Source organism: Sciurus carolinensis, chromosome 16 (assembly GCF_902686445.1).
Source record: "Sciurus carolinensis chromosome 16, mSciCar1.2, whole genome shotgun sequence".
Classification (NCBI taxonomy): domain Eukaryota; kingdom Metazoa; phylum Chordata; class Mammalia; order Rodentia; family Sciuridae; genus Sciurus; species Sciurus carolinensis.
This window is the reverse complement of record NC_062228.1, coordinates 51,765,297-51,783,378: the sequence shown is the minus strand read 5'-3', so window position 1 is coordinate 51,783,378 and position 18,082 is coordinate 51,765,297. Positions and strand designations below refer to the sequence as shown.

At 60.4% G+C, this 18,082-nt stretch overlaps 1 protein-coding gene across 3 annotated transcripts; it reads right to left on the bottom strand.

Moving 5' to 3' along the window:
* Nucleotides 1–58: 58 nt before the first annotated feature.
* Erfl (ETS repressor factor like) lies at nucleotides 59–17,077 on the bottom strand. 3 transcript variants are annotated; one of them, XM_047529649.1, is made up of 6 exons: nucleotides 16,797–17,077; nucleotides 4,682–4,770; nucleotides 1,923–2,157; nucleotides 1,503–1,698; nucleotides 1,276–1,393; nucleotides 59–952 (listed from the first exon to the last, which is right to left on the bottom strand). In XM_047529649.1, exons 2-6 carry the CDS (start codon nucleotides 4,746–4,748, stop codon nucleotides 504–506), a joined length of 1,065 nt encoding a protein of 354 aa, XP_047385605.1. In that variant the 5' UTR covers nucleotides 4,749–4,770; nucleotides 16,797–17,077; the 3' UTR covers nucleotides 59–503. The 3 variants fall into 3 exon arrangements, with proteins under 3 accessions (XP_047385605.1, XP_047385603.1, XP_047385604.1); XM_047529647.1 differs by lacking the exon at nucleotides 16,797–17,077 and adding an exon at nucleotides 6,124–6,188; XM_047529648.1 differs by lacking the exon at nucleotides 16,797–17,077 and adding an exon at nucleotides 4,985–5,040.
* Between the last annotated feature and the right edge of the window lie 1,005 nt (nucleotides 17,078–18,082).

The following is an 18,082-nucleotide window of genomic DNA, read 5'->3' as shown; positions in this document are numbered from 1 at the left end:
ATCTCCCTCTGTTCTTTTATTTTTGTAGTAAACTCTGTAGGTGGCTGTGGAGGTCATGGGGAGCTGGTGGGGAGGGGGCCCCTCCTGGGTAGGGGCTGGGGGCGGGGTTATTGCTCTGAGCTCCCTGTCCCCAGGGGGGCCTGTGTGAGGGTGTCAGGATGGGGGCTGGCACAGGGGGTCAGAGACACGGCCACACAAACACGCAGGTCACAGCACAGGGGCGGGCAGGGGAGGCTGGGCGCCATATTGCACTTTGGGAGTGGGGCCAGGCGGGGACCCCCCTCAAACTGGAGCCTGGGGAGGAGGCTGGAGGCCATTCTGTTCCCTCCCCCTCCAAGGAGGGGGAGGTAAGACCCCCACTCTGGGGTTGGGGAGGGAGACTGGGCTCTGGGAGGGTGCCGAGGCCTGGGCCTGGGCCTTGGCTGGCATCAAGGGCAGACCAGGTGGCAGAGGCTTCACAGGTGGCTGGGCCGCACCTCGGCAGAATCCATCACCCCACTGGCTCAGCTGCCGGTTCCCCCTTTGCCTGCCTTGGCCTTGGGGGACACCAGGAGGCCCTCGTCGCCCTCGCTGTCAGAGCTGCAGCCGCTGACATCAGTAATCTCCAGTTCTGAGTCACTGTCTTCCTTTCTGCCCAGCGCGGTCTCTGGTCCCCCAGCCCCTGGCAGTGCCAGGCGAGGGGCCGCCACCAGGCCTGAGGGGCGCTCAGGACCTTGGCCCTCCCCCGTTGCAGCCAGCAGGGGTGCACCCACAGGGCCGCCCCCTGCTCCCGTGGTAGGCAGGTGGCCCAGGGAACTGGCCAGAGAGTTGGGGTAGAAATGCGGGGGGTAGAGAGAAGGGGACAGCTTGGGGAAGGGGCCTGTGAGGTACGGGTTAAAGTTCCAGGGGTACTCGGGGAAGGCGCGGCCGTAAGGACCCAGCAGGCCGGGGGGCTTGGAATAGCCAGTGGCACCTGGGGGGCACAGGGTATAGGTCAGGCTGGGCCACTCCCCTGGGGGCCTGCCTGTGGGGGAGCTGGTGAAGGGTGCCGCCTCCGCACTCCCCCGCCCCCCACCGTCCTTCCCACTTGGTGACCCCAATCTCACAGGGCTTCCTCCCACTCCACCTCCTCCCTCCTCCCACTGCCTCGAACTCCTTTAGGACTCCTGAAGCCCTTCCCCTCCTCACAGGTGCACATGGCCCAGCCCCCACCTCCTTCCTCCACGCCCCCTCCAGTCTTTGCTCCTCTTCCCTCAGACACCTGCGGATCCCCCCCTAAGACCCCCAGGCTCTTACCAGAGCCCAGGAACGGGAAAGGGCTGTCCAGCCGCAATTTGTCCGTCTCAGGGGTAAACAGGGGTGTCCGGGCCCCTGGCTCTCCCAGGCGTGGGGCAGAAAACAGGGTCTGCAGGGCCTGGAGGGGATGGTGGCACTGCTCAGACTGCCCTCTCCCAGGGGGTTCATAGCAGAGCGGGCACTGGACATTCCAGCTCCAGTTCTGGGATCCCATTATCCAAACTCACCTCAGGGGTGAGGGGAGGAGCATCTGGTCCAGGGCCCCCTGCAAAGGGACCAGGGGTCAACAGGAGTGGGGAGCCAGTGGCAGCAGCTGCTACGTCCAGCAGTGGGTAATTGACGAGCACGACTTTGCTGAAGTTGAACTTGTAGGTGAACCTCTTGCCTTTGGTCTTATGGAGGATGCGCTTGTTATAGTAGTAACTGTGGGGAGAGAGCAGGCCTCAGGGCTTCCTAGCACCTGCTCTGTGCCAGCAGGCTCACAGAAGTCCCCTAACCAAGGTCATGGGGCAAGCAAGGGCGAGGCAGGACCTGGGATCCTGCTTGGCATGGCTCCAAAGTCCAGACTGGGGGGTCCTGGCTGCCCCTGGACTCACAGGGAACTTTGGCCCCAGGATGTGAAGGGAAAGCCCACAGCCCCTTCTCACCGCAGGGCCCGGCTCAGCTTGTCGTAATTCATGTGGGGTTTGCATTTGCGGATGCCCCAGAGTCGGGCCACTTCATCGGGGTCCTTGATGACGAATTCCCCGTAGTCCCCCTGCCAGGCGATGACACCCTGGTACTCCTCCTTCTGCAGCAGCTCCAGAATAAAGTGCCACAGCTGGATCTGCCTGGAGCCAGGGGACGACTCCGGCTTGTAGGCCCAATCCGGGAAGGCAAACCCTGGGGACGGGAGGCAGGGAGCGGCCTGGGTGGGGACGCCAAGTCAGAAGCTCCAGGCTGAACTTGGCAACCAGTGCTTCTCTGACTCCAAAGCTCTGAAGGATCAGCCACCGAGCCTTGGGCATCTCCAGACCTGCCCTGCTGGACCACCCAGTGGGGAGGACCCTGAGCTGGTAACCCCAGCCTGACCCTTCACCTGGGCACAGCTCCCCAGGTTCGGCATGGCTTCGGAGGGGTAAGGGTGTGAGGGATCTGTCCTGCCTCCATGACAGGGAGAAGTAGCAGGGAAGGACAGCCCTCCACAGCGGCAGCCATTCTCCCCACTGTCCCAGGAGGCCCCGGCTTCTCGGGTCCCTGAAACACTCCCAGCTCTTGCTGTCGTCCATATCCTGGTCCCTTGCCCTCTGCTCCTCCCTGCTCCCTGAGGCCCCCAGCACACTGGCAGAGCCTTGGCACGTCTGTCTGCACCTCCCTGTCTGTACTTTCATGTCCCCGTGTTCCCTACCCACTCCTGTGTCCATGCTCAGGTCTCAGCTGTCCTGAATGGGCTTGCATGTCCACATGTATGATCCTGTGTGTCCCTGTGTGCCCACACTCCCAGCGCATCACACACCACATCAGAGACACAGACGTGCCCGTGTGCCACACTGCTGCAAGGACCACTGAGGCAGGCACACCAGACATGGCCACCCAGGACACAGGCCGTGCCTTGCCAACGACCCAGCACTGCACACCCCACCTGTCACGACACAGCTACACATCTCAGGCACCTCAGAACTGGGACCCACTAACAACTGTGACGAGACACAGGAGCCCAAAGACCCAAATGACAAGAGCAGTGATGGAGATGGAGTCAAGACAGGGCCTCAGATGCACAGCCGACAGGTGGACACAGTGACCCCACGCAGCAGCCTCCAGCCCACCCGCGGGACCACCTGTCAGCACTGGGCACAGCTCCCACAGAGCCACGTGCTTCACATGGGTATCGGGTCCCACTCTACATGCACCCAGAAGCCGGGTATGAACAGGGGTTCTTCCCCACCCCTAAATCCCGCCTCCCACCCAGAAGATCCTGAGCCCTGGGGCCAGCTTCCGTGCCAACTCCTGTGCCATATCCTCTGTCCCCTTCCTCTCAAAGACCCAGACCCAGGCCAGAATAAGGCAGGACTGGTCTCCACTGAGATGCAGGCAGTGCAAGGAGAAGGCTGGGCGGGACTGCATCCACTCACTCTGTGGCCACGGGGCAGACCTTTGCCCTCGCTGTCTTCTCAAGGCCTCAGAGCTGGGCCCGGAGGAGCAGGCTCCCATCCAGGCTGCCTGGTGTGTTGAAATGGGTGCTGAGGCTGTCCTGCCCAAAGGCCAGGCAGTTTTCTCCCTCAAGGGAGATTTTATTTAACTCCTTTTGGGACCTTCCTCACCTTTGATGACAGGCTTGGTCACTATGAAAGCCCTGGCCCATTCCATACCCAGAGCACATCCTACCCAGAAGCGACATGATCCAAGATGACAATGCGAAACCCAACCCAGGAAGACCCCCTGCCCTGTACCCATGACCTCCAACGCGCCACCAAGACACCGACACATGGCTACAGGATCCACCTCGGCGGGCAGACACACACCCCCGTGGGCTAAAAACGAGATGCAGCCTAAACACAGACCCAGGGGCACATTCACCCACGCAGCCCACATGCACCAAGATGTCCACTGGGCATGCCACAGAGCACGTCACAGGCCCAGGAAACGGGCGAAACCTCTTCACCCCACTGAGGCAGGGCCCACTCGGCGGGTCAACAGACGCCCCCCCAAGCCTAAAATGTCCACCTGCCTGCCAGTCCAGAGATGGAGGTGGCCTCAGCCATGTGCGTATAAGCAGGAACCCAAGCTCACACAAAGAGGAGATGCATGCAGACACTCGCCTAGTGTGACCACTTCCTCCAGAAACGCCCAAGTGTGACACGGTGACACTCCACAGTGAGACTGCAAATAACCAGGCAGCCTCGGTGTCCCTCTCACGCGCTGCCATCTGGGGGCCCTGTGACTTGGGCTGAAACACAGGTCTGAGCTGGCCTCCCTGTCCACATCCCCAGATCTGAGCGTCCACTTCTGAGCAAACCATCCTCTCTCCCTGGGCTCCGGCTGACTGAGCCATGCCCTCGGCCCATGTCTCCTGGACCCTCTCTTCCAGCCCCAGGCGCTGCTCTCTGCCACAGGTCCTGGGTGGGTGCAGGTCGAGATGCATGTGGCAGAGACCCCAGACCTCAGTCTCCTCAACCCCCATCCCTGTCCCACTTCCATGCCTCACCTGCCCTTCAAAAGACCCCCACGTCCCAGCAGGCAGATGGCAGGGAAGGCTGGCTGCAAAGTTTATAGCCAAGTTTTTCATGAAGGGGTTTTATTCAGGGGACTCCAATGGAAACCAGGGGAGACAGACTCACAGAGGAGAGGGAGACAGAGATAAAGGGGATGTGGCCCCAGGAAGGCCTGAGGGTTGGGGGATAGGGTGGGAGAAGTCCGGGCCAGTTACCAGGGGTCCAGAGAGCCGGCAGAGCGGGCGGGGCGAAGAGAAGGTCGGAGACGCAGCTACAGTCCATGGCGGAGCTGACCCTGCAGAGTCTGGGACAGACACACGGGACAGGATGGGGGACAGTGGGAGAGACAGACAGGGGTCAGCCAGCAGGGTGCTGCCAGGGCTCTCCCTCTCCCAGGTCCCCAGCGTCTGCCTGGTGCCCGCCACCCTCTGCCCCCCAATTCCTCCCTGCCTGATCCCTCCCTTCTGCCCACAGGTCCCTCTGTCCCTAGACCCTCTCTCCCCGCCTGAACCGCAGACCTTCCCTGCCAGCCTCTCCTTCCTCAGCCTCCGCTTACTCCGGTGCCTAGATCTCTAGCCAGCCGCTCCAGCCTCCCTCCCGCTCCTCGCCACTCTCACTCACTCACACTCGTTGGCTCTCGCCGCCCGCCAGCCCACCCGCCCTCACGCCCGCCCGCACCGCACCGCACTGTCTCTGCTGCCTTCTCTATCCCTGTCTCTCGCCTGACTTCTGGGGCTGGTCCCTGCATTTGGGGGGCGCCTGTCTCCCTCTGTGTCTCTCCAGCTGCCCAGATATATTTTGCTCCCCAACTTGCCCCCACCTGGCTGATCCTGGGCAGGGTGTCCCCCACTCTCTTCTGTCAGCCCAGAGCTGGCAGAGCTGGGCACCCGCTGGCCCGGCCCCGGCCCCGGCCCTCCCTGCACAGGGCAGCCCCTAGGAATCCCAAGACCCCTTGCCTCAAACCTGCTGCTCACTCAAGGTTCTTGCCACTTGGCTCTGCCTCCCCTCAGCCCTCCAAAGACACCCCTTCCCATTGGGTCTCCCCCTCAGGCCCCTCCCCCTCAGCCCCATCCCCTCAGACGCCCCCTTCAGATACCCCATGCCCTAAGATGCTCCGTTCCCTCCGCTCTTCCCTCACACCTTCCCCTTGCCACCCACCCCACACCCACAACCATCTGCTCCCGCGCACATCCCCGCAGACACCGCACCCTCAGGCAGGACGCTCCCTTAGACACAGCCCGCACTTTCAGGAACCCCTCCCCACCCACCCTCAGACCCACCTCTGGTCCTCCTGTCTCTCCTTGGACACCCTGTCTGATACCGTACCCAGACAAGCCACTCCTCACAGATGCCCACCTGCCCACCACTCCCAGACAGCCTGTGCTCACGGGAACCCCTCAGACCCCCAGAGCCCAGGCACATTCCCCACAAGTGCCAGCTCACCCCCTGGACACTGGACAAGATGTTTCCAGTACCCCATGTCCCCACAGGCCCCCAAATGCTGACCCCTAGAGTTCTGCTACCCCTCACCTGCCTCCTGGGGTCTCCCCTGCCTCAGGCCGCCTCTACCCCCACACCCGGTCCTTGAGCCCCTCTCCTCCACTTCCTCTGCCTCTGTCTCCTCACTGGGTCTCCTCTCCCACCACCCCTCCTCCACCTGCAGTGTCTCCCCGTCGCCCTGGCCCTCTCCCTCCGTCCCCATCACGCTCCTCTCCTCCTCGGTCCCTCTTTCCTTGATTCTTTGCCTGCCACACTCGTCCTCTCTCTGCCTGTCTCGCCCCGCGCCCTCTTCTCGTTCCCTCTCCGTCTCCCCGTCCGCGTCCATCTCTGTCTCTGAGAGACTTAGCCTCTCCCTCCCGCCATCTGTCCGACCCTCCCTCCCTCTCCCCCTCCCCCGCCCGTCCCTCCCCGTTTCCCCATCTCTCTGGACGGCCCCTCTCCCGCGCTCCCCCTGCCCACCTCTCCCCACCTCCCCTGCTCGCTCTGCCTCTCTGGGCCCCCCTCCTCCCCCGCCCCCACCCCCCATTGGCCCCTCTCATTTCCGTGTTGGTTTTGATTTCTCTTCCCGACGCTTTCAACTCCCCGCCGCCTCCTCCGGACACGTTATAACGAGGAGCCGTGGGATCGGCGCTCCGGGCCCTGCTCCCACGCTCCCCCCGCCCCGCCGTCTCGTCTCTCGCACGCGTCTCTGCCATCTCGAGGTCTCTGCTGCCACTTCTGTCTGTCTCTGTGCCCGCCCTCTGTCCGGTGTCAGGCCCCTGGGGACCTGGGTCCCTGACCCCTCCGCGGGGTCCCCTTCCCTGCCCGGCGTGCCCCAGCCTGCTGTTTCTGCCCAGTCTCACATCTCTGGGTCTCCACATTTCTCCCTCTGCCCTTGCGTCTCTGGGTCTCCACATCTCTGCCTCCATGTCTCCCTGTCTCTGTCTCCATGTGTACACTTCTCCCAAAGTCCCTGTCTCCATGTCTCTATCCCTGCACCCTAGTCTCTGTCTCCACACCCCATCTCCATGTCTCTGTCTCCAGGTCTCCATCTGTAGGTCTCTGTTTCAGTCCCAGTGTCCCTCTCTTGGGGCCCCTTTGATCTCGCCCTGCCCCTGGCACCCCCCTGGCCCCATTGATTGCTGATCGACCCATGGAGGGAGCAGGGCCTGCGGGCCTGAGGCTGTAGAGCAGGCAGGGGCCTGGTAGGGCAGCTGGACAGATGGACAGACGGCCCCAGCCCTGGTGGCTGTGGAGGGGGAGCAGCCAGCAGCCGCAACCCCGCCCCTCCCCGCCGGCCGGCATGGTGCGGATGGGGACTCCGGGCAAGCTTTAATTTTTAATTTTATTTTGCTTCCTCCACCCCCCCTCACCCCCATCTCCACCGCCCGCAGCCATGGCACCGAGTGTGTGTGTGTGTGTGAGGCAGCAGTGTGGAGCAGGGCTGGGCAGGCAGAGGCTGCTCCCTCCTCTCCTTGCCAAGCACAACTGCACAAACCCACACCTACCCAGGCACACACACCCACCTCACACACGACACATCACATGCACACATGCCAACAGAGTGGCACACATCGCACAGATGTGTGCATGTCAACAAAATCACACACACCCGGTCACACAACACAATCCCAGAGACTCACCCATCAACAGTCAGACACACTGTCACATTCCAACAACACACATCATTCAGGTGCATGTCACACACAGCAACACAGTCACACACAATCACACACACATCAGCACAGTCACACTCACACAGAAACAGACACATAGTTTTACACAGATCCACACAACAAACACCAGTTCAATCCCACACAGAAACAAAGACACACAATCACAAATCCCAGACAGACACTAACAAACACACAATCACACATCAAGGCTCCCGCTCAAATACAGAACTACAACCACACAGTCACACTGAGACAATGTCACACAGAATCAGAGACCCACACCAGACACACAGCAACATAGCCAAGCCAGTGACACAAAAGCACAGAGTCACAGACCAGCAGGAGAGATCCCAGCCACACAGGCACACACCACCAACAGACGGCCACAGCCAGAGGGCAACCTCATGTGGCCTCAACTCTTTCAGGGACACAGTCACAACACACACACACACACACACACACACACACACACACAGATCACAATTCACAACCAGCACAGCAGGGAGCTTGCACTGCAGCCCACAGGACACACTCAGAGCCATAGGACAAGGCTGTGTTCAGGGGTCCCTGCCTCTGCTGCCGCCATCTGTCCATCTGTCTGACTGTTCATTCATCTATCTGTGGGCTTCTCAAGCATGTCTGTGCACAGGTTTGCACATTCGTGTCTGTCTGTGTGTCAAATGTGCACTTGGCTCAGACTTGCTTCTGTCTGTCTCTTCCACCACCCCTTTGGTGTCGGTGTCTGTCTGTCTGTCTCTCACCGAGGGTCTTTGCTGCCCATCTCTCTGTCTGCCTCTTCCTCTAAGTGTCTCCATCTTTGAGTGTCTCTGCTTCTCCATCTCTGGGCACCTCTGTCTGTCCCTCTGTCTCCAGGCAGCTCGGTCCGCCTCTCCGCCTGTCTCCTGGCCCCCATCACCCCAGCCCCCTGGGCTGGGGTTTAACCAGTTGTTTTGATTTCTCTAAGCTGCGCTGGCCGCCTCAGGAGCCGCCTCGGGCCTCGCACCCCCCAGCCCCTTCATCCCTCACCCAGCCCCCCCATCCCCACCTCCCCTTAACACAATCTGCACAAGTGGAATGAAAATTGATTTTTTTTTTAAATTTCATATCTTCTCCAGGGCTCTGTCTAAAGAGGAGAGGGACGCGGCCCGAGACCCTTCTCCCGCCACTGCCCCCGCGTGCACGCACACACCAGTGCACACACACATCAGGCCCAGACACACATGCCCTGACTGCGCCCACGGCCACCCGTTCAGAGGATCTGGAACACACCCTCCCATGCCAGGCGCCCGGGGAGGCCACACCTGGGCACACAGCAGAGACTCACAGGACTCAGGCAACACACCATGCACACCCCTGGCGGGGGCCAGGCCCCTACCTGGCTGTCTGCACAAGCACGAGCCACGCAGGTTGCCCCACCGAGCACACGCCCACTCCTGCTCACTCACACCTGTCCCTCCAGGTTATGGCCTCGTCCATGGGCACACAGAGCCAGGCTCAGGGCCTGCCCACCACAGGCACCAGGAGACCCCTTGGCTGTCCTGGCAAGGAGGCACCAGGACAGGGGCTCTCCTGCCAACACCTGCCCACCTCGCCCCACATGTTGCCCCCACCCCACCCCTGCCTGCAGCAACCCGATGCTCTGGCCTAGCCCTGGTGGGGGGGATTCTGTGCCTGGGGTCACACACCACACACTTACACCCTATGCTACACACACACAACCATACAGCACTCCCACACACTATGCTGCATGTCACATACACACCACACACACACCACATACACACTCCATGCCATTCACACACCATATACCACACACGCAGACCACACATCACACATATCACAAACACCACACAAGCCACATGCCACACACACTACACTCATACCACAGCCACCGCACCCACACATGCCACACACGGACACACACAGCAGGTACCACACACACCTCACACATTGACACACACCTTGCTGCTTCTCTCAGTGCTGCACACATAATCCTCACATGGCATATAAAACAAGGAACTGAAACACAGGCCCACACAACACACAGCGAATCCAGTACTCATCAGTGCTCACAGGTGGAACTGGACAGACATTCACACAAGTCGCACACACGTGTGCCACCCGACAGCCTCACGAGAATCTCAGGTACACGCAGCTCACGCCGTGAACCAGCACCCCACCAGCCTGCTCCACTCCGCTCCCCCAAGTGACCACACGTGTGAACACACATACACACACACGCACACGCACACGCATATGCCCATCCACACCTGAGCCCAGACTCAGACACAGGCTCAGAGGCACAGCAAGCCCTCCACACAAGCACCCTGCCACACGAGTGTCACAGCTGGTGTCTGGCACACAGGTCGGGGCTCTCTGGCCACATCCGTGGCTCTTCCTGGCCGTGTGCCCCACCAGCTGGGCTCCTGCCATCCCTCGGGCTCTGCTTACTTGGTCCTCCACCTTGCTTCTGGACTTCTGGCCTCCTTGCCCTTGGGGACAGCGGCTGCCTGTCCTGCCCCAGTCACTCAGCACACCCCACGGGGCCACACGATGTGCACACACCAGACACAGCTCGCCTCTAGACTTCTTGACACTAGACACATGCTGAGTGCCACGCGTGTCCTGCAGGCAGGCGGCCTCACACACCCGCACACAGCCCCTCGTGTCCAGGGACCCAAATCCTATTTACACGTGCTGCGACACCAGTCACGTGTGGGGACACCTGCTGAGGCTGCACCCTGCAGGACAGACAGAGGGACATGAGCAGGGGCTCTCTGTTCAGGAGGAAGCGTGTCTGACCGGATTCGGGGTGTCTGGGAGGCACAGGCCAGGGACAGAGAGACTCAGTGGCTGCCGAGGGCAGGGACAGACGCCCACACCCTCCCTCCTTCCGTTCCCCCTCACTGGGTGTCTCTGTCTGGGACCATGTTTGTCTCTCTGGGTCTCTGTCTCTCTCCTTAAGTCTCAGTCTCTGCACGGATGTCCCTGGGGCTGCGGCCAGCGCTTGGAACAGTGTCAGTGGGGGTGGTGGTGAGAGAGCGTCCCCGGGGAGGTGGGAGCCGCAGTGCCACGCACCCCGCCTACCAAACAGCGCTGGGGGAGGGGAAAGGGAGGCGGGAGGCGCGACCAGCCTTGCGCCCCAGCTCGCTGCTCCCCGCCCACAGCCCCTCCCTGCAGACACCCAGAGAGATGAAGGGGCTGGGGGCTGGGAGGGGGAGGGGGAGGGTCCCGAGAGGAGGAGGAGTATGCAGAGGGGAGGTGGGGGAGAGGAAGAGCAGGGAGAGGAAGGGGGAGCCGTGCAGAGAGGGAGGAGATGCAGAGAGGGATGGAGAGACAGAGACCAAGACCAGAAAAAGTAGGAGTCCCCCAAAGAGGAGAGGAAGGAAGGAGGCCAGGAGAGACAGACAGGGAGAGAGGAAGAGAGACAAAGAGGCAGAGGGGAGATCTGAATTAGGGACCTCCAGAAAGAGGGAGTGAATGAAGAAAGGCTGAGACGAAGTAAATTAGAGAGCTGGAGGTCACAGGGACCCCGGGTCAGGGAGGAGGGCAGGAGGGGGCAGAGATGCGGAAAATTGAGGGATTAGGGCAGAGGCAAGAGGGGATGAGAGGCAAGGCGCTGGGAGAGCACAGCTCAAGTGCAGATTCACAGCCTCCTGGGGTGAGAAGCCCACCTCACTCTGCTTCAGTCTGGGGGTCGATGTCCCCAGGGGCCAGATGCACCCCAACTCCAAAACCTGCCCCCACCCCCTCCTCACCTGCTCCATCTGGTTCACCCCATCCCCAGCTCCGACCTCCACCTTATCCTGTCCCCCTCTCCAACCCCATCACAAACCCCAGTCTCCTCCCTGTTCCATCTCCACACACCCTGCCCTCGTCTCGGCTGAACCTGTTGGTCTCAACCACTCCACTGCAGACAGAGTGACAGACGTGTGGGGACAGGACTGTCATCAGTGGTGCTGGAGAGCCGAGGGCTGAGGGACAGAATGCTGAGGGGGAGTGCTGGGTGCAAGACTCCTTCTAGACTGGTCACCAAGGGCCAGGGGCTGGGTGTGTCCTGCTCCGGGGCTGGCACCACGTGTGTGCTGAGGAAATACGATCTGAGTGGAATCCAGGTGAAACCGCATGGTGGGGAGTCAGAGGTGAATGAAAGGGACCAAGAACCAGAGATCCGGGAGAGTCAGGAAGGGCAGGGGACAGGGGAAGGAGGAAGGAAGATAGGGATACAGCAGAGAGTTCAAGGGACTGGGCATAAGAACACCAGAGGGACAGGGAAATGGGGAGAAGTGGGTGACTGAGGGTCAAGAAGAGAAATGGAGTCAAAGTCCCAGGAGGGCAAACATGAGGGCAGAAAGTCAAGGGAACGGGAGGGAGAGATCCAGAGGAGCGGGGATGGAGCCGGCCAGCGCCTGGGGTGAGGGGAGGGGCGGGTCAGCTGGATCTGGGTGCCTGGCTGCTGGGGATCCCAGGAGGGCCAGGGTCCGGCTGGGCCGGGGGAGGCTCGGGGCTCCAGGGGCATCAGGCGCGGTGCTAATTCAGCGCCATCGATCAGACGGGATGAGAGCAATAAATTATTGTGACAAGATGCAATCCTGGCCCGCGCACTGCCGCCGAGGCGGATCGATCCCTGTCCCCAGCCCCACACCGGGTCCCATGCCCAGGCCTCGCTGGCTGGGACGCCTCTGCCCACTTCTCCCTCCATTCCCCCCCTCCACACACTCACTCCTCCTGGTGACCAGGATAGACAGCAGCTCTAAGGGAAGAAGAGACAGGACCAGAAGGGGACCCAAGGAGAGAAGCCCAGCCCCTATCTGACCCAGGTCCTTGCTTCCCTCAGTACATCATCCTGGCCATCATCTGTAAGGTAGGAACTGCCATGATGCCCATTTCACAGATGTGGAAACTGAGGCTCACACAAGGAAAGCAACTTGATCAAAGTCCCCCAGAGGTGAGTAGTGAAGCCTGGACTTGAATTCAGGTCATATATCTTTAAGCCCCCCAATCTCTCCACTATCAGAAGAGAGAAAGGGACAAAGTCCCCCCCAAAATGAAGAGAGAGGGAAAGAGAGAGAGTGGAGGACACAGAGTCAGAAGACTATGCTGAGGTATGGAGAGATAGACACATGGAGAAAGACAAAGGGAGAAACATACAGTACAGAGACAGAGGGACGGAGTAACCAAAAAACAGAGACGAGACGAGCTACACTCACAGAGACTTGGATTCAGAGACAGGCCAAGGCAGCAGGGCAGGGAGAAGTGGGCAGAAGGAGGCAGAGGTGGAGGTGAAAGGAAGGCTGTTGGGAAGGAGCACACAGAAGAGGTCCTTCCAGACGCCTTGGGTGTGGGGGCAGCAGGTGTGTGTTGTGTGTGCTGGGGGTCAGGGTGAGGATGTGGGAACCTTGCTCGAGTCAAGGTCAGTGGGAGCTGAGGGTGTGGGCAGAGGGGCTCACCTGAGGGTGGGCATGGAGGGGGTGGGTGTGAGGCTGGGGAGGTGGAGAAGCAAGGACTGCCAAGGCATCGAGGTGCACAGGTGTGTCCATGGAGGAAGGAGGTCACCTGATGGGCAGCTGTGGGAGGCAAGGACACTTGGATGGCTAGGAGGACAGTCTCTGGAGTCAGATGGCTTCTGTTGGATTCAATTCTATAAGTTTCCAGTATCTGGGGCCTCAAAGAAATTACTTCACGTCTCTGGGCTGTTTTCTTCTCTGTAAAATGGGGATAAGAGTCAAGAAACTGCCTCATGAGGGTTCCATGATGAATGAAGACAACAGATGTCACAGAGATAGCTTTGGTAATCAGTGGCTGCCATCATCATCATCAGCATCCTGGCCATCAGGACGCCTGGGGGAGGGCAGGTGTGATGAAACAGGTGGGGAACAAGAATAAGTGCTGCTGTAAGCCTGGTACCTGGTGGATCCGCAGCAGCATCTGGAGACTTAGAAATGCACTCACCGGCTCCACTGACCCGGCGTGAGACCCAGGAATCTGCTGGGTGTTTTTGGTGCAGCCTTCTGCTCACCGATGGCTCGCACTGACCAAGGTCTGATGCATAAAGACTTAGGGGAGTCAAGGGTGCAGAGGGCAAGGGGTGCGGGTGGCAGGGCACAGTGTCCTGCACACCCTGCTTCTGGCCCTGCTGAGGCTGCCCAGAAACACGGCATCGCAATCCCTGAGGAGGCAGCTGGCTGGAGACGGGTGCCTGTGGGATGGAGCAGGCTGGGGAAGGCAGGAGGAACCTGAAGATTGGTCCCTTAAGGTGTGGGCGACAGGTCGTATGGGCAGGAAGTGAAGATGAAAGAGAGGTGTGCAGGGGGTTCCTGATGCTCACCCCACTCAGCAAGGGATGAGGGCTCCTAGATCAGGGGAGGGAAAGGAGAGGGGGACCAGGGTTGGGAGCCACATGTATGACTGTGGGTAGGGGTCTAGGTGTCCCCCCTGGGGACAGGTTGGAGAGATCAGGAATGTGACAGAGACAGGTTGAAGAGACGCAGAGCAGAGAGGTTAAGATCAGTGAGGAGGCCTCACACACCTACACAGGAGTTAGTGAAGGTTGTGCTGGAGCACGTGATGCTGAGGTGAACAGGTGAGGAATGGGCAGGTGGAGAGGGGCCGGTGTGGTTGGTGCAGCAGGGAAAGACGAAGTGAGGAACATGAAAAATTCCAAGTGGATAAACGGTACCTAAGGAACCAGGTGTTCAGGCGAGGTGGGTACCTGTGGCCAAGGATAGATTCTCTGCACGAAAGAGTGTAAGTGTGAAGGGTTGTGTGTTATGAGACTGGGGAGAAGGCAGAGGCGGCGGGACAGAGAAGGAGCCTGGGCGCAGGTGAGCAACGAGTGTGCAGGTGGGACAGGTGTAGCTCCTGGGGAGGCCCTGTGGCAGGGCAGACCCGAGAAAGGCATATACATGTGACAGCTGGGACCCATGTGCATGACCACACTCAGGTGGCTTTGGGAACTAGGAGACAGGTAGGAATCATGCCCATGTTGTGGAATGACGAGTGACAAAGACAGGCACAGGGTGTTCGTGTAGTGACGGAGGGGGAGCGCCAGGTGTGGGTACTGGCAGTGAGTGGTGCTGGTGCGGAAGGCACACCTGCTCCTCAGCCACAGGGACACCTGTAGGGGAAGCTGCTCGGGAAGGACAGGTGTGAGGGTGGTTAGGACAGTAGGCGGAGGGGGCACAGGTGAGGACGCTGCACATCTGGGTTCTATGCAAAGGAAAGCATTTGTATGAACATGTGTGTATGTAACACATACAGCTTGAGGGGAGGCAGAGGTGAAAATATGACTGTGAGAGAAACAGATTCAGAGCTGTAGGGGACAGGTGGGATGGTGCCAGTGCAGGTATGAAGGGGACCCTGGCAAGAGAACTGACATAGATGCAGATACTCAGGTAGAAGGGCAGAATTGGAAGATACCTGTTACCTGGAGGGGCAGGTAAGAGGGGTCATGTGTTGAGAGACATTATGTTACAAGTATCTCTGGTGCAGGTTTGAGGGGGACAAATGGCAGGGCAGGTGAGAGGAACAGGTGTTACCTACAGAAGTAGGTAAGCAGAACAGGTGTGGACAGGTGTTCTCTGCAGAGGACAGGTAGAAGGAGACTAATGCTATTTGAAGGTCCAGATGTGGGAAACTGAACAGCAAGATGGATGTGACAGGTGTGTTGATAGGTGTGGGCGAAAGGTGTTACCTGAGGCCACAGGTATGTGCAGTGTGACTTTGCCGGGTGGTTTGCTGCCTCGGTTTCTCTTGCTCCCCTCTCCTCCCGGACCTGGGAGCCCGTGGCGGCTCTCAGTGCCTCCTATGGCTCCGGCCCTGGGCAGGGCACGCAGGAAGCTCTGGGCTTGGTGAGGCCCAGCCTGCCGGGCAGCCAGGGCCCCTGAGGCTGCTTGGCGATGCGGAGCGCGTCTGGGCCTCGGCGGCCGGCGGGGCGGGGGGAGCGGGCGGGGGGGCCGTTTAGCCGTGATAGATCCGCGCGCCGCTTGTCTCTTAATCTCCGGAGCGACCGATCGATTCGCTATTTCCCTTTGTTGCCAGAAAATTCGATCCTGGGCCTGGAATTAGGTCCCCGGCTTAATCTGAGCGGAAACCAGCAAGGGGGAGACAGAGACAGAGATGCTGAGGGAGACAGAGACAGAGATAGTAAGAGACAGAGAGGCAGAGATGGAAAGGCAGAGAGATGATGAAGGAGAGAGAGATAAGGGGAGAGACAGGCACAGAGATTTGGGGAGAGATTGTCTAAGAGTTGAACCCAAAGAGGTAAAGATACTGAGAGATACAGAGACAGAGAGACACATCCTGGCAGAGTTCAGAGGTAGGTACAGAGGTACTTCAAGAGAGACAGAGACAGAGAGACAATAAGGAGAGACCCAGCCAGAAGAGAGATGACAGATGTGGCCCGGCAGGATACTGTGACTGCAATGGAATGGTGGATAGGAGCCTCCCAGAGAGACATGCCCCCCCACCCCCGGCAAAGTCCGCCCCTGTACTCCCTGCCCAAACTGCACAGACCCCAGGATTGGCCCATATGTCATTCCCACGGACCCTGTGATCCCCCCACACGCCAAATATCCAGACCCCCAAGTATCCATATCCAAAACTGCAGTCCCAAATTCACACCTCCCGATCGATCCCCTAAATTCAAACCCTGACGCTGACCCCTAGCGGGACACATCCACACCCCGAGCCCTAACCTCTAACCCCAAGGAGTCAGCTCCCAACCTCAAATAGCTAGCCTTGGAGCCACCAGGTCCCAAATAGTCAAGCCCTCAACCGTGACCCCTAAGCCCCACTCCGACTCTAGCGTCAAATACCCAGAGTCCTCAGTCCCAAATGTACAGACCCACCCTCGGGTCCGCCCACCAGCCCCTATTTCCCAATAATCGGACCCCAGCCTCTCCCTATCCCATCTCAGTCGCTCTCACACACTCCTCCTTCCCGCGCCCCAAATGTCGCACCCCCGTCCCGAGGCCGCACCTCCTGCACTCTCCCCCGCCTCCCCAGAGTTGGCACAGTCGCGCCCCGCTGGCGGCCCCCTCCGCCCGCCCCGCCTCGGGCTCCCGAGCCGGGCTCCACGGCCTCTGGGGACCACCTCCCGCGCCCCGGCCCCCGCCTCGGGCAGGAATCCCCGCCCCCCACCCCGCCCCTGCGCCGTCCCGCGGCGCTCACTCACTTTCCGGGGTTTGCGCATCCGCTCCGGTCCGGGGAGAAGTGTTTAAAGTTCGGATCCCGCAGCCATGGCCCCGCGGCGTCCTGGGGAGGGCACACCCGGGCGGGGGCGCCGTGGGGGAGATGCCCGGGGCCCGGGGGGGACGGAGAGGAGGACAGGGGGTCACTGAGACACCATGACAGAGACAGACCCAGAGACAGGGAGGCAGAACAGGGACGAGCAGAGACGGGGAGATGCAGAGACGCCGACACAGAGACGCGCAAAGAGATGGAGACGCGGAAAGCTGGGAACCCGACGGGGCCGGCGCGGGGCGCGGGGCTAGGGCGGCCCTGCCTCCGCGCCTCCTCCTCCACCTCCTGCGCCACCTCCTCCTCCTCCTCCTCCTCCTCCTCTCCCTCCTCCTCCTCCTCCTCCTCCTCCTCCTCTCCCTCCTCCTCCTCCTCCTTGCTCCTCCGCGGCGCGCCGCGCGCCTCCCGCCCTCGCGGCCGCCCGGCCCCGCTCGGCGCGCAGATATATGGAGGCGGCGGCGGCGGGCGGTGCGGGGGAGGGGGCGGGAGCGCGATCGATGGAATATAATTTTCCTCAAACTCGGAAAATAAAGTTCAGAGCTGATCAAATTTGAAAACAGATGTCGAATCGCGACTCTAAATAAGGTTCGATCTCGGGACTGAGCGAGTGGGGGTGGGGGCGGGGAGGCCGAGAGACCCCCTCCTCCCCCCTTGCATCCACCTCCTTCCCCCTCCGCCCCATCCCTGCCGAGGAGGACGCGCGGACAAACGGACAGGCCCCAGGCTGAGGTAGCAACTATGTGGTGGCCAGGATCCCTGCTGGACACGCAAAGCTGGACCCAACCTGGAACACGGAAACAACCGCAGACACACAACCTGCATAGCAGACGCACAGGACTTGGGGAGCATGGATTCAGTGACACAGTACAGCCACACACACAGGACACAGCCTAGCGAGCACTCGTGGGCTCCCCGCAGTAGACAGGCACCGACACACATACAGGCAGACCTGCCCTCTGTCCAAGCAGCACACACGGACATGGTAATAAAGAATGTGGAAACAACCTATGCACCAAGACACAGCTGAGCGCAGAGAACATATACACAGACAGATGGACACACAGCCTGTGCACACATATCTACCCCAACCACGACCACGCCCGGATCCACTGACCTGCCAACTGGATGCATGGACACACATAGATCCACGGTGACATACACCTCACCCTCTGAGACACAACCTGGACACAAACCCCCACTGACACACCAACAGTCACAAAT